General features: G+C 37.1%; 1 protein-coding gene across 4 annotated transcripts in view; it reads right to left on the reverse strand.

Annotated features, from left to right (window-relative positions):
- DISP1 (dispatched RND transporter family member 1) overlaps nucleotides 1–16,387 on the reverse strand; it is a 98,427-nt gene that overhangs the window by 25,123 nt on the left and 56,917 nt on the right. For all 4 annotated transcript variants that reach the window (XM_042789705.1, XM_042789704.1, XM_032989492.2 and 1 more), the window contains exon 2: nucleotides 10,269–10,805. In XM_042789705.1, the coding sequence (XP_042645639.1) occupies nucleotides 10,269–10,774 (506 nt within the window). In that variant the 5' untranslated portion in view covers nucleotides 10,775–10,805. The remainder of the gene's footprint in view (nucleotides 1–10,268; nucleotides 10,806–16,387) is intronic.

Below are 16,387 nucleotides of genomic sequence, written 5' to 3' on the forward strand. Positions count from 1 at the left end.
ATCTCCTATTCACAAACTTCTGGCTCATGCCAACATGCAACAGGAAAATATGTTTCCATCAAGTCAACAGAGATGGGAAAAGGTCAATGCAGTCATATTGATGTTCTATACATATGTATTTTCATTTGGAAGTTATTTTGATAAGTTTAATATCAGGGCTGGAAGGCATGTCCTACGAGGAGCGGCTGAGGATTTCAGGCTTGTCTAAATTGGAGAAAAGGAGGCTGAGGAGCGACCTCATGGCTCTCTGCAGCTTCCTGAGGAAGGGACGTGGAGAGGGAGGTGCTGATCTCTTCTCCCCTGTACAGGAACAGTTCAAAGCTGTGCCAGGGGGGATTTAGACTGGAAAGCATTAGGAAGCATATCTTTACTGAGAGGGTGGTCAAACATGGGAACAGGCTTCCTAGAGAAGTGACTGATGCCTCCAGCTTGTCAAGGTTTAAGAGGCATGTGGCCAATGCCCTTAACACACTTCAACTTGGTCAGCCCTGAATTGGTCAGGCAGTTGGACTAGATTATCGTTGTAGGTGCCTTCCAACTGGAATAGTCTATTCTATTCTATCCCAGTATAATTCATTATATGCTAACATTAAAACTTCTATAAATTTATAACATACAGATGACTTGAAATTGAAATGCTCCTATAAACAGCTCCAAGGTTTAGGGTTTGTTGATTTTTTCCCCCCCTCTCCTTTTCCTCACTGATCCGTATTGATGGTATATATGCAGGAGCCCAGGATTTACTTACAAAGTTCAGTTTAAGGTTCCTTAGAAACTCATTTTTGCAATACTGACTTCTAATGCCTTCCCTCTTTCATCCTCAGCAACTGACTAAATATTATCAACTACTAGGAAAACTGGCTCTTTTCCTTAATGGTGTCTGCTTGGTTCACTTGTCTTGAACAGGATATAAATCATCTTCTCTGTAGGAAAATCTGATGGTGTATGAAGGAGCCAAGTAATTACACCCCACAAATATTTTTCTTGTATTTTTCTTTCCCTAAACTTTTCTCCAATGAGTGTAGCTACTTTTAAACACAGTTCTCAAACTGTCAATATGAAAACTGACATAAACTTAAATTGCCATCATACTTAAATTGGATTGTCCCAGATTTAAATGGTAGAGTTCATACATAATTTAAAGTATATTCTTCTTCAAAAGGTTTAATTGAAGCTATATATATATATATATTCCTTTAACTTCTGAAGCACTAAGGGCAGGACCACATAGAGTACTACTTGGCAAGTTAAACAAAAGTTCTAAACTATTCAAGACAATAAAAAAGGCTTAGTAAAATACCACCATGAATCATTATTTGAAAACAAGCCAACAGCTAATTTGGAACAGACTAATATTATTTCAAGATCCTTCACAAGTCTAAAACCATTAGTCTTTTTTCTTTTCTTGGTAATTACAGTGAAATTAATAGATATGTTCTGGGATTTAAATGATGACTAGAGTAGTTTTCAGCATTTTTACTGGCAAAAAGTTCCTTCCTTAGAAATACTTTATTTCAAAGCTGTTTTTATTACACTTCCCAGTTGAATGGAGCAATGCAAGGTCATGGTCACATCTTGTATTTCTCTGACAGACAGGAAATTAACATGACCCAAGAAATCACAACATACACTGAAGAAAAACTCCATCCCATGACACAAAAGAGAATGAGAGATGTACAAGAGCACCTATTTTCATCAAGGTGTTTCTCCACGAAGGCTGAAATCTATGTTCTTACAGGCATTAATGTTTGACATTAAGCATATGTAAGTTTGACTCTGGAGTAGGGAGACTTCAGTCTGTCATATATCACACTTTAACTGGTACATGCTTCAGTCTTCCTTCCTGTGCAGATGTAAGAATTTGTGTATGTAGTGTCACCAGTGGTTTCATTTTTGCTCTCAGAAAACCTCCTGACCAGAGGGCTCTTCTGAAGATAGACTACAAACCCTTATAATTTCTCCAAATTACTAGACTGACTGTGGGGACAATGCTAGTTTTCATCTTTCTACATATTTAATCCCTTGCAGTAAAAGAAAGTATTGTTACTTAAGCAATTTTGTTCTACAGTTAGAGAAGTATTTAACTTCAAGCATACATTTTGGTGTTGATCTGCTGTTCCAGTGTCTATGAATTTAGTTACTTAGAATGTCATAATTTTAAAATTATATAAAACAGGTGCATATTCAACACAATCAAAAGATTTAAAAGGATTTACCAAGTAATTACACAAAGAAGGCTCTTTGGCTTATGCTGACACATTAAAAACTGTACATATATGATGCGATATCACCTTCTGTGCCTCCTGAGATTAAATGTTTTGTTTGCTCAGTAAGAGGCAAGCAAAAAAAGGGAATAGTTACTGAACATTTAAAAGTTTTCAGTATTGTAGCTAAGATCTCCGAAAAGCACTATATGATTAAACAGGCTATAAAATAGATTTAATATAATCAAAATGGTTCAGCAAAAAGTTAGCAAATGTTCATCCACTTGACTGAACGAACTAAACATCCTACAAACTGGAAATGTAACGCAAGAATTTTGTGGCAAGGTATCCCATTAACATCACAGAAAATACTGGAAAAGTGGAAGAAGTGATGCATGCAAGCTCTTCTAGTCCAGTGCATTCATCTATTTATGATTTTATTAAAAAAAAAACAAACAAACAAACAAAAAAAAAAACTGATTTCCAAATAGAGGGGCCAGACTTTCTGAAATACAATCAGGATTTCTACTTGTAACTTTCCTTACCTGTACTGATCTCTTAGTGGTATCTTCTCGTTTCTATTTTGCATTGATACTCAAGGCTTTAAGAGATTTCTTTATTCAGCAGATATGCTGGGCAGAAATCTCATAGCAATCTTAATATAGCAAAATTAATGACAAATTGCTCAGGCACCCTCCGTATTTCCCTCTTGCATTGCGTTTGGGAATTTTTGTTTTGTTTTACTGTTCAAGCACCATTGACTACTTAAAAGCATGTTCATCAATTATTACTTACAAGGAGACTAAGACAACATTGAAGTATCATCAGAGAGGAAGGACAAATGATTTTGGAAGGAGCTAGAGACAGAGACAATTATGGCAATTTACAGAGAGCTTTCCAAAGTCGATGCTCCTCATTCTGCACTTTCCCCTCATCATAAGGAAGACTGAAAACTTTTAAGTAGTAAGAGTACTCAAATCTTTCAAATCCCACCTCTTTAAAAGTGCTGAAAAACAGGTCACTGGGCACATTTAGTTTAGACTTATGCTCTTTGTTGTCTAGTGTTGTCTCGTTTCACATTTGAACCTTATCACAGCCTACTATTAAATTAAAAGTGCATGAAGACAACTGTACACATCCAAAACATTCCAATAAACTGCCATTGTTTTGGCTGTTCTGTCACATTTATTTTTTTTTTTTTTAAATAAGTGTATGGAAATGTTCAGTTTTAAAAGTCATCTCAGAAACCACACTGATTAGTCCTTTCCAAGAACGAAAGCAGCTAATGCTGGTTTTCCTGCCAATTTAGTACAAAAGAAAGGACCCATATTTTTTACCATTTCCCTCACATTATCAACTTTATGGCTTCTGAAGACTGCAGTTCAAAGGCAGATTACTAGTTAAGTACTAGCTCTTCTGTTGTTCAAGAAAAGGTGAGGGATACAGGGCACGGGAAATTCATCTTCAAGCACACACAAAACCTGGAGTTTGTAAGTAGCAGAGACGAAAGGTCAAAACATGGCCAGGCTGGTACTCAGCTGCATTCAGGCCAGAGTAGGAACCTTCCAAGTCCCTTTTTCCTATTGCAAAACCGCTTGCTTCAAAGTGATCTGAAGTCTAGACAAATACTAGTGCTTAATTAGTACAATTAAAGCCTGAAAAATCCCTTGGACTGCCTAATGAATGAGTGGGTTTTTAAAGTGCATTTAGTATTTTTCTAGGCATGTTATTTTTAATTTGGTCAGCCACTGAATTACAAATGGCATTTTTTTATTTGTATTCTGGTCTCTGCATGTCAAGCCTTTGCTTTCAGGTCTGTGCAAACTAATAGAAAGTGCAGTACGTTGTTTGCTTAGCCAACACCACACAATAATTAACATGGGAAAAGTAAACGAGTTAATAAAACCAGAATAAACCTCTTAAGGTATCACACTCAGGGATAATGTAAGACTAAAATTAAAAATTAGTAAAATGAGTAAGAATGATAAAGCACAGTTCAAATTACTGAACTGCCATGAACATTATTTCTGAGACAGAAAAAGAACCAGTTCATTTGTTTGATCACAAGGAGAGCTCTTTCTCCACACATGCACAACAGAGAATCCCGTATTTGGACTAAGATTCAGAAGGATGCACGTGACTGCTACACATTCCCTTTCCTTTTCTCAACTACATCAAAATCCCCAAGTATGCCACCAGGCTTTTAATGCTGCAACACAAAAGGGAACATCTTGATTGTGGGCCCAATGTGTCTTCAGCCTCTTCATTCTGGAAAGCCACTGGATAAAGAATTCATATTTTAGCATGGAATAAGTGGATTAAATGAGAATAGAGACAGAATTCCTAGTGTTTCCATACAAACTACCAACACACAAAACTGATCTACAGCATGAATCAAGATACTTGCAACATCCTGAACACTGAATGACATTATGATACCAGCTTTTGCTTTTTAGCTGCTAAAGGCTGATAAAAAGTTTCAGAAACAACCTTCAAAAATTTAACCTAAAAGATTTTTTTTTTAAAGATAACTATATTTTTAATCTTCCTAGGGGAAGAGAGTAAGTCTCTTTTATTAATTTATAATACGGTATTTGCATATGTATTTTGTACAAAAGACATCACTACACATTTCATACAAGAAGCAAAAACAGAAGTACCTTTTAATGAATCACATACAGCAGAAGTTAGCAGCTTTCAAAATGGAAAATATTTAGATAGGTGGAAAATACTTTGTTTAAAAAACTCCATGTTGGAGTTCTTGTGAACAGTTAATGTTGCTGAAATTAGAATATTTTAAAATATTGTGTACACATGTATACATATAATCAGCTCTGCAAGCTATGCAGAATGTACTAGATAACAATTATCCTTTTCCTGGAATCAAGCAGGGAGCTGTTTCATAACAAAGTCTTGTTATTAATATTGGTATTTGGCAAACATTCCCCTGCTTTTTGAAAAAACAAGAGCTTTTTATTTCTTTCTGGTTCTAATCTTTATGCCAAGTAACTAGAAGGAAAATGTAAAAGGGGTAAGAGGCAGCTATAATGTTCTATCCTTACTTCATAGCTTTTTCATTTTTATAGATCCCCTTTTTAAAGTATTAATTAAAGTGCAAGTATTGAAGTACATCTGCAATACTGTTTAAACAGTGTGTGGCACAGAACTCCCTGAGATACAGCAGAACTCAGAATCCCAGAACCATCACATAAATCTGCAATGCCAAAACAGTCCAAAAGAAGGCTTAAATCTAACTGAAAGGAAGATGCACAGTAAATCTGGAGATATTAACGCTTTACCAGTTTCCTGACCCTAAAGTACTATGGTTTTTGCCTTGCTTAGAATATAAATTGGTCTAGCAAGCGAAAACTTTGAATCCAGCAATTTAAACTAAGCTTTGGGAGCTAAAACCTCCAAACTGGGCTGGTGGGGGATGAGGAGCAATTTACACATATCATAAAGTCTTAAACTTTAGCCAAACTAATGATTCTGTAAGGCTTTAAACTAATTTTACTTTCATGTTCTAGCTTGAGATGACTACATGATCATGGGGAGATGGTCCCACATGTCCTTTTATTCTGTCTTTTACCAGAGATAATTCCAGTGCTTTTCGTAACAGTTCACTTTACTAATCTGCTTTAGCCAAAAGCAGCAACAGTATAGTCTTGAAACATAAATAATGGCAGGTGATACAGAGCAGGTCTATTCCAAGCAAAGAGTACTTTTATGAATTTATTGGTTCAATATTGCAGAAGTGTAAGCACTACACACACTGGCAGTTTGGAGCGGTTTCCTTATCAGCAATACCATCAATTCTTTTGCATCTTCCTGGCCTCTTCTCCCCTACCTTTTGTCTCCAAGTCTATAGGCCTAAATTTTCTAAATTGTACCTCCAAAGAGAGATTCCAAACGAGTTGGCATCAAGATTAGTGAGGATATAGTCAGCTTTTAACTGGTGTTTTCCCATTAAAAAGTTCACATACACATCTGAGAGAAGCAATTCAATTTGCCAGAGACAACAGCCATGCCCAAAACTGTCACTCCATGCCTTCCACAACCCCGAGATGACTTACTGAATGATCTCTGTACATTCTTCCTCTTCTGCCCCTATTTACATGCATAGATTCCTATATAAATAAAATAATTCCTGGTATTTTTCAAAATCTATTAAGAGTTTTCTGGTTTTACATTTCTTTACTGTAGTGTTTAGTTCTGCTGGAATATGCAACCCTTCCTTATTTACTTTATCCTCCTTTCATCCCACTAAACATGCTGCTGGGCTGCATAGTTTTACTCTTCCCTAGTGACTCCTAACTCAGTGCTTCCAGTTGTTAAGCATCAGTCTTCATGCTTCTTCCACTTCCTCAGATTAAGAGCCTTACTTGGTGCTTGTTCCTCATTTCTACTGCCTACTTGGTGAAGGTTGCTGACAATTACAGAAGCAGATGGCAGCAAAAGATGGGCAATAACCCCCCAGTATCCAGTAGCCCAAGACCCCACAGGTTTCTTGAGACATATAAGTGCATTCAGACAGAAAGTGTTACTTTAACGGGAGTCCTCCAAAGGGACAGGGTAGAAAAAAAATCTTCTAATAGTACCTGAAAAGAACTAATCACACCATGCTTCAAACGGGTAAGTTTAGAAACATTTTGTCAGAAAGCAATCAAGTCCCTGGACAATTGCATTTGGATATAGATATAGAGACACGGCTGGGGCTGGATTGTTTGTGTGGTCAAGATATTATGCCCACAAAAAAAAAAAAAAAAAAAGGTATGAACATGTTTGAATGAACTACATCTTAGATATGTGCACAAAATAACACAAAAAAAAACTTTGCTCAAGATCTTATAACCTCAGAAAACTATGAAAAATCATCAGAATCATTAGGACAAACTACTGACCTATTTGATCTACCTTTACAATAGAATTTTTTGCCACAATCCCATTGTAAACTACCAACCACTAAAAAGATTTTCTTTTATGCTACAAGCTTTTTTCACCAATGTAAAAAAAATCGCCTGTTGCACAGACATTCAAGTAATGGTGTATAGATGACATTTTCATGTAATTTAGTTTAAACTTCGAAGCTGAACACACTACAAAATTCCTGATCCAGACGGCTTTAAGAGGATAGGACAAGTGTGGCATTATTTCAATCTGTCTTCTTTATACACTCCAATCTGCAATGATATACCAGAGCCACATTCCTTTAATATTAGGTCACTGATGAACGTTAGGCCTTGGGCTTCAAAACCTGACAAAACCTGTCGTGCTGAAACAATTAGTTAGCTGCCAAGAGCTGTAAGCATTAGTGATAGAGTTCGCAATAAGTGTTTGCACCCCTCTAATCACATCTTTTCGCCCCCCTCAAACTTAAAGTTATAACAATACTTGAATGTGTTTTTTAAAAAAAACAAAGAACCAGAATGAAAGCTAGTTTGACTATACACTGAATTTAATTAATGTATCATATAAGAACCCTCATTTTAAATAACTCTGTTAAAACATGCACATGTTATAAAGCTGGATGATTTCCAGATATCCTTGTAAGAAAAATATCTGGAGCTGTTGTGCAGATTATAGGCTCAAAATATGATAAAATTAGAGTGTGGAACAAAGATCACATAAAAAAATCACATGCCTAAGTGTTATTCTGTGTATAGAAAGTTACCTGAGCATGTAAAATGAATACACATTTATCACCTATTCCCTTTAGCACTGCAAAATCACTACCAATGAGACAGTTTTTTTTTTTTTCTTCCTGAGCATATATGCATCCACCTGCAAGGCTGCATCGTTGCTCCCTTTTTTTACCTTCTACCAACATTTTAATTGCCAATGGCCTCTCAGTATGATAAACTAGATTCACAATACCACAGGAGACCACTACTTTTAGACACACCTTGTAGACTACTCAGAAAGTCAGTCTTTGGTTCCATGCTAATAACACAAGATGCTATTAGCCAGATGGATGCATTGGCTGTTAATGCAACCATGGCCAGTTTAAGTAGTTAAAATGCATACAAGAAGTCCAGCTTCCCCAACGTGGCATGGGACCTGAATACTCTTTACCACATGTTTAGAGCTAAAAGATCAGCTAACAGCAACCAGAATCTAGGTGGCTTTTAGAAGATGGATTCATATGATTTGCTGACCTATAATGCATATTGCAAGTATTTTCTTGCTGAGAAAATTCCGTTGCCTTAGCTAGAAGCAAGTCCAGAAATGAAATAGAAACCACTTGATAGGAGTATGTAGAGTACGCCAACGGGTATAGTTAAGTAAATAACTACGGGTTGTTTAACGGTCAGATTGTATCCTTATTTTGACTGCTAAAAGTAAGACAAACACTTATCACAAATCATTATTTGTATAATGTATAAATACAAATTATTTATTTGTACAATAATTTGAATATTTGTAATGTTCAAATAATGCTAATAAATAATTGTATTATATATATATTTACATAAATTATAAATAGGTACAGCATAGTGAGGAAGTACAAGATGAAACAAAGCATCTTGGAGCAAGGTCCCAATCTGAGCAGTTCAAAGTCTTCGTATTTGTGAAGCACTACAGTACTATGGAAAACATTTTACCCTATCTGGAAGAACTTTTCACTGCTCTTTTTTCTAGACTAAGAACAGAAACCCAGATTATGAATCACATTTGTTCTCTTCTTCAAGACTATGGAATACAGATGAAGTTTAACAGTCCTGTTACACAGGGAGAAAAACAGTGAAATTAGTATGCCCACTCTGACAGTTTGAAAATTATGACTGAACGATTCTGTAATGACTCAGCCTCCTGCATAGGTCTGCATATAAAATTATATAAAAATATAAAAGGTTTCACCTTTACTTAACATTTAAACAAGTATGGGGTGGAAAAAATGTGTCTGATCGTAAACAGTTCCAACACCTAAGATTTTTTCAGTTTCTAAGAGGAATAACTGGCTTAGGGGAAAGCTGATTTGCACTTTGTATTATCTTTATTTTCATCTGCTTTCACCTTAAGGAAAAAAGCTTTATTCACTTTGACATTTTCCACATTACACATTTGTCCCAGTTTGATATTCTCAGAAGTTTAAAAATAGTTCATCCATTTCATCAAGACAAAATCATTATAACTGACCAAGAAATACTTGTAGCTCCCAAGTTTTTGACCAAGGATGCAGATGTTGGGTTATGGGGAAAAGGATAGCTTTTATTACTCCATTGAAAACTCATCCAGTTTGGCACAATTGCAACTCAGAAGAAAAATAACCTTGCACAAAAGCTTAGAAGTGTCTTACTGCAACAGGGAATTTGATTTTTAGAAATTGCCCCTTGGACTGACTGATTTTGCGCAGGACCAGCAGGCTGTAGAACATTTCCCTTGTGACTGCTGCTCCTTGTAGCTGGGACTACTGTCACTGGAACTCCAAAGCTAGCAAATATAAAAAGGTACATTCATGTGAAGTGGAGGGTAGAAAGGATTAAAACCTGCAACAATCTGAAATTTCTCAGCCCAAGCACAACTGAAGTTCAGCAGATACGTACATTGAAAAGACATGGAGGCAACTCACTAAACCAGCTGACCTGATGAAGAAAAACAACCCAGTACACTTATGAATAGAACTGCTGAAATTAATCTTCAATGCATCTTTTTAAGGAAATACAGGTTTTGATTAGACTATTCAGACATACCACTTCTTTCAGTGTTTTCTTAGCTATCTCTGTATTGGTTTGTTTCACACAATATAGGTGTATACTATGTCTTGTAAAAGAGTTAATCATCTTCCAATCAATCCTGAAGAAGAAGAAAAAACAGCCTTTTCTCCCCCCCAGAAATAACTAATTCACTTCAGGAATATTCATGCAGCCCAGTAAAACTAGTTTCCTGACTTGGTTTCTTCAGAAAAAGAGTAAGTTGGTAACGCATCAAAGATTAAGTTGTAAAAAACACTGGGGTTGAAATTTGGCTCATCTTCCTTTTAGATCTTCTGATTTTGTAAGAAAATGAAATAGTTATGAAAAGGTTACCCATACTGAGAACTAACAAACGATGCAATCTGCTTACCTTATCCTGGCTATGTGTTGCTGCACAGGCTGATGCTGAAAATGGTCAGGCCACTGATGGTGAAGGCAGAAGGATGGGGAGGGCTGAAGACAGCAGGCAGGCTGATATATGGGGGTGTGTTTTTGGCAAATAGATGCTGAATACTCAGTATGGGGCTGCATGCAGCACGAAGTCATAGGAGATGGTGCTGAACTGCCAACCACTGAACTACATTCTTGCTTGTTATTATGGCTACTCAAAGAATGATGGTATGGACAAGGGTGGCAGCATTGCGACAACATCTGCTGAGTTCTTTGGTTGTCTAAAGGCAGAAAGGATGGTTTGATCGTACCATTAAGTTGCAGGCAGCCATTCGGAGTCACTTTTGTTCTTGGTGTTTCCTTGGATGGGTGTTGTTGGACGACAACATCTCCGTCATTAGCTGCAACAATACCTGGGCCAGTAGCATTTGACAAGATGCTGCCATTGCTCAGAACAACAGAGTCACTGACGTTGCTCATAGCCATGCTCCAAGTGCTCGATGGGTACGTGATGTTCCTGAAGAAACAAATAAAGCAAAGTTTACAGAGCTGCAGTGTTTTCAGATGCTCAGAAATAACTTCAGATTAAGATGAGTAAAACTCCTCTCTCATCTTCACCTTTCACAACACATGGAAATAGAAAGGAGTCACACGCACACTGTCAGGAATGTTTTGAAGGACTTTCATTTATTCAACAAAAAGTTAAGAGTGAAGTTACATAAATGCTCAATGATTAAACCAAAGTATAAGTCAAATTAATAGACATTTGTCGGTCTCCGGGTCACAGCTAACAAGTAATGGTTGAGATCTATGGGGAACAAGCTCATCTTGCACAAGACTAAGTAATAGCCACTGTTCATGAAAATAGACTTTGGTGTAAACCATGTAACCATCCACACCTTGCACTGTGATTTGCCTGTGTGCTTTGAAAGACAGCAGAAGACGGGACCACACAGTAGAGATTGTTTAATAATCATTAATGAGCTGGTTTCAGTAACCTCCTTTCCTATCTCCCATTTATATTGAAAATGAGGCACATTTTTATTTTTGAAGAAATTATTTTTAAAAATGCCTTATTTAAAAAAATCAAGACACTTCAGCAGACATCTGTCAAAATTTCTGGATGGTAGACTAGGTTTTTAGCAGAAGCTCAAAATGAACTGTTACAAATACTAAAAAGATATCATACAACCACATGTTTTTCCCAAGCTTAAAAAAAAAATAATCCCAGGATTCAATTACTGCTGACTGAGAAGCTCATGCTTCTGAGTGACACATATTCCAAAGGCAGTTAAGAAATGTACTGTGCTGTAAATAAAGGATATTAAAGATTTTCTTCTAAAGTCTTGTCTTTTACAAGCAAAATGTAAATAAGTGAAAACTATTAATACTGGAAAGGTGACTGAGGAGCTTGGCTCAAAATCAAAACTTGTCTGAGGTGCTCACAGCTGCCAATTTTCCCTCTGTTAACTATAATCGTGTGTTAATAAGATTTGAAAATAAATTGGAGATGATTATTTTGATAAGTAACATGAAAGGTCAAACATCACGCTTAGATAAGAATTTGTTTCCCAAATTGCATGGGCGAGGGCAAGGGGGTGAGGGAGGAGGAGAAAGGAAGAACTAACACTAATTATGTACTATTTAGAAGAATAAATCAATACTTGCTTAAAACACAGAATCAGTTAACTACAACTGCTTTGGCTAACTTAGTGTTACCTTTTTAATAATTTAATTGACAACATTCCAAGTCCAAATTGCAAGGCTTGCATTACAGACACAGATCTTTGCAGACAGACACAACATACAGATTAAGACAGATAAGCGAGGAAGTTTCTAACTCATTTTCTTCCCCAATACCTTTGCTGAGTGCTCAGAGAGCTAAGCCTGCCCAGCCAGCTGAGCTATTTAATTGCCTGAATGCTAATTCTGAGCAGAAAGTGCTTTGCAGAGTGGAATGCTAGCCCCGGCAGCTCCCCCACGCAGCATCTCCCCTAGACATAGCTAAATCCTTCATTTCTGAAACGAAAATTAATCCTCTGCTATTTGTTCTAGATCATGTGCAGAGCCAGATGCCCTGGGAAAACACTTTCATTTAGAAACAGCTCAGAACAGGAGAATATGCTGCTCAACGAGCATATTTTTTCCAGCTTCCAATTCCGCACATTCCTGCCGGGTACCCCCTCCCTGGCCCAGGCAAGTCCAGCCCATGGACGACTTTCCCTTGAGCACAGAGAGTAAATTCAGGTGGCTGGCTAAACTTCGTTTCAGTCTGAAGAGACATATTAGCTATGTGAAATACCACTGTGTTTGAACAGTCTGGTTTTCTCTCGCGCTGTCGGCAGCTTCAAAGCCTGCTGAAGTGGACAGAGCAAGAGCTGGACATCAAGGCAGAGAAAGATCCTCTCGAGGCATCTGGCAGCATTTTAGGAACTTCTGGCTGCTTATTTTCACATTTGCTCACATAAGAGATAAGCTGCATGGTGATGTTACATTTCTGTTTCTAAATTAGTTTGACACATCCATATCATCACTTGAAACTGCTGTACACTGATCAAAGTTACTGTCCTGCAGACTACTATAATAATGGAAAATAAGGTATGGAGATACTGCAAATATTTAGCCCTTCAAGAAGACAGACATGCCATCCTTTTGCTTTAAACCCAGGACATCTGCAGCGCGCAGCAATCGAGATAACAGGACATAATTTTTGGTAGCTGTTTCAAATCATTTTATAAAGGAAACCACACATTTACACACAAGGCACACATGCACCAGAGATGCAAGCTAACCTGCTGCTGTGGTGCTGGGCAATCCCAGCACAGACACACAGGCTCGGGACCTTCTGTGTATCTGTGTCCCTTGTGAACACAGACACAGGAATTATAACTTTTATTCCAGACAGCCAAGCGACCTCCATTTGATATGATCAAAGATAAAATGCTTTATTTTCAACAGATGTAATACCTACCTGCATGCCTTTCAGCTTAAATATAAACTTGGGAAAGACTCTTTAGAAACTAGTAAATTCAAAGAAAAGCCAAAGAGCATCATCATCAGTACTACAACATATAAATCTGCCTTCCTTCTCCTGTTGAACAGACTACTCACAAACTATTTTAAGCTACAAAAATTTTAAAAGATCAAGCTGACTCTTTCTTTATTCCTAAGCCTTGAGAAACTATTGAGTTCTGTCCCTTTTCATGGAGTCTTGGAGCAAAGCAATGGAAGCACTTGCTTACCTTGAAGCTCTTTCAATGCCATATTACAGTAAGACTACTTTGCATGCTTAAGGTAGCCATCTGATTAAGTATTTTACTCAGTCACAGCTAAGAACAACTCGGACACAAACCAATTCTCTGTGAGTTCATTTGGTTTGGTAGCTTCTGTTTTTTAAAACAAATGTAAGATGGTTGATGTCATTTGACAAGTCTAATATTGTCTGAGTTTTGTTTCATTCATGTTTGAGGGTATTAAAAATTATGTACTATGGTGCTTCACTTGTGTCATGCTCTATACAAGCAACTGCAACTCCACCAACAGCAAAACTCCACCAACAGCAAAACTCCACCTGCAGCTGTCACGCCAAAATATATTCTTAGATTATATTCCTACCTCTCTGCTGTATTTTGTCTTCTCTGACACAACTACAGTGACTGGGAACTTATTGAGAGATATAATAATGGCCCTAAGGAAACAGTTAACGCAGAATGTCTCCTGTAGGGTATGCACAAATAAGCCAGTTAAAATGCAACAAGTAAAATTGCAGTAAGATTTTAATAATATATGGACATGAGAAATCAAAGAACATGTTCCTCATTAAAAAAAAAAATCTAAAAATAAGAATCTCTGAAAACACAATCTTTGAGAATTCTGAATTCTTCCAATGCTGAAGTTTATTTTTGCTGCATTCCTCAGACTGCTTTAGCATTTGGTATTCTCCAATAGAGTAGGGTTTTCAGACTTCTACCAATTTACATCTGAGGGCTTTGAAGCAGTGGACAGGTATTCTGAGTAATGAGGTTGTAGATAATATATGTTCTAATATAGACAGCCCTACTTAACAGAAGATTATATACAATTAGAAAAAGTGTTAACCTACATGTTTAATAAATCACAATTAGGTATCTAGCTGGACACAAGGTACTTTAAACATTAATATCTATTTAGAAAAAACGCCAATTGGACTGCTAAGGAAAGAAAACTAGAATTATCTTTAATTACTGCACACTTGATAACAGTAACTGCTAAGAAAGCACATTAGCCATGCAGTTCAAAACAACAGCTTGGAAGAGTGTCATATCTGGAAAGTACCTCTGTCTGTAGCGGAAAAGTTACTTAGTGACAGTTTTATGGAGTAATCCCTCTATTATTTGTGGAACTAACAATGAACACAGCTTACACAGCAGACATCTGCCATCCGCATTGCAAGCCCTTCAGGAAATAAAGTAATGCTGTACCACATTGAAACTATGTAGGATTTGGTGTTCCCTAACTAGCATGTTCTTTTTAGACTTGGATTAGGTTCACCTGTTCCTTTGGCTGCAACTGAAAGAATTTTTGCTTGCTTTAAAGTTTCTGTAAAAAAAAAAAAAAAAAAACCCCAACCAAACCCAGACTTAAAAAAACATTGGTTCAACAAATCCCATCTGGACTCATAATGCCTGCAATTGAGAATGACAGAAGTGCAAATTCAAGAGGGAATGATGTAGTGGAAATTTAGTATAATCTAGTATATTAGTACAGATAATTTATAGATCTTTAGAAGATGACAGAGAACAGCTAAGTGTTGAGGGTTGTTTTAACCATGTAAGAAAATAAAAACCCGTCAAATCTGTACCTTGCACTAAACCAAAACCAAGCTGGTTATAAGACTTTACAGTTTTCATTTAAGGTAGGACAAAACTCAAATTTCATTTAAAACTTATCTAAAACCTTTCAGCTGTAGTCAGCATCACACCACTCAGTCAACTGAACCAGTCCAGGATTTCTGACCTGTCAGCTATAAAGTGCCATGGTTCTAAGATGAACATGATGTCTGAAGTAACGAATATGTCTTTTCACGTCAAAAGTTCATCTAAAACAATTGGATTCTAAAAGTAGTGCATTCTTGAAATAAGTGACATTTAACAATCCCAATGCTACCTCTAAGTCTCCTTCCAGATGAAATATTGTAATGGCCTTGTAGTCTCTTAAGATGCTAAAGTTTTCAATGTGGCAAATGGGTTACACAGTCTCAATCCGTAAACTCAGTTAAATCCTCTCCAGACTTCGTTTCCTGTGCCAGCCAGCGCACAGCCACTCCTAAGGAGGGTTTTCTCCTCCTTCACACGACCAAAATTCCTTGCATCTCTCCTTTTTCTTTCTCAGCACTCACAGGAGTAACAGGTGGTGCCTGGTGTCTGATACTGGGTTTTATGGGAGACGCCTAGTTATCTATCACTGAAATGGTCTTTAGCAAGTCAAACAGCTTTTTAATGTTTTATGGTTGCTGATCTCCATTTTGGCTCTCAGTTAGACATTTTTCAAATTCTCTAGCTCTTACTCCTATGTGTTCATACGTGGTGCTTAGTTTCTCTCAATACCCTGATTCTTGCTCTTCCATTTCAGCTGCTAACCACTAGGTCTTCCCTGAAAAGCTTTCGCTACACAAAATATAGACGCTAGAACAAACCTTCCCTGTCTTTCGCCTTCTTTTTTGAGTATTTAAACTATATTTTAAATATATATATATTTCACCTTCAAGAAGATTCTCTAGTTCACATTTCATCACCACACAACTTTACTGCATGTATTTATCAATGCAACTGTTTCACTTTGAGGATTGATACAACGTAGCTCCTATTTTTGAGAAATGCCATTAAGGTCAGTTTATTTTCTGCACAGTCTATAATTACCCATTTTCTCCACAAACGTCACTCCACTAACGAGCAGATTTCCAGAAATCCAAGTACTTGTACCACGCAGCAGTAGCTAGAAGACAATCAGGAAGCAGAAGAGGTTTGCAGAAGGGAAATTTCCCCTCCTCCATTTTGTACCAAGTGTTCCTTCCAAGAGCCAGCCAGCCCTTCCATCCCTCTCGGCAGCCCGAGAGGGTCA

This window comes from Tyto alba, unplaced genomic scaffold (assembly GCF_018691265.1).
Source record: "Tyto alba isolate M040663 unplaced genomic scaffold, T.alba_DEE_v4.0 Super-Scaffold_16, whole genome shotgun sequence".
NCBI lineage: Eukaryota > Metazoa > Chordata > Aves > Strigiformes > Tytonidae > Tyto > Tyto alba.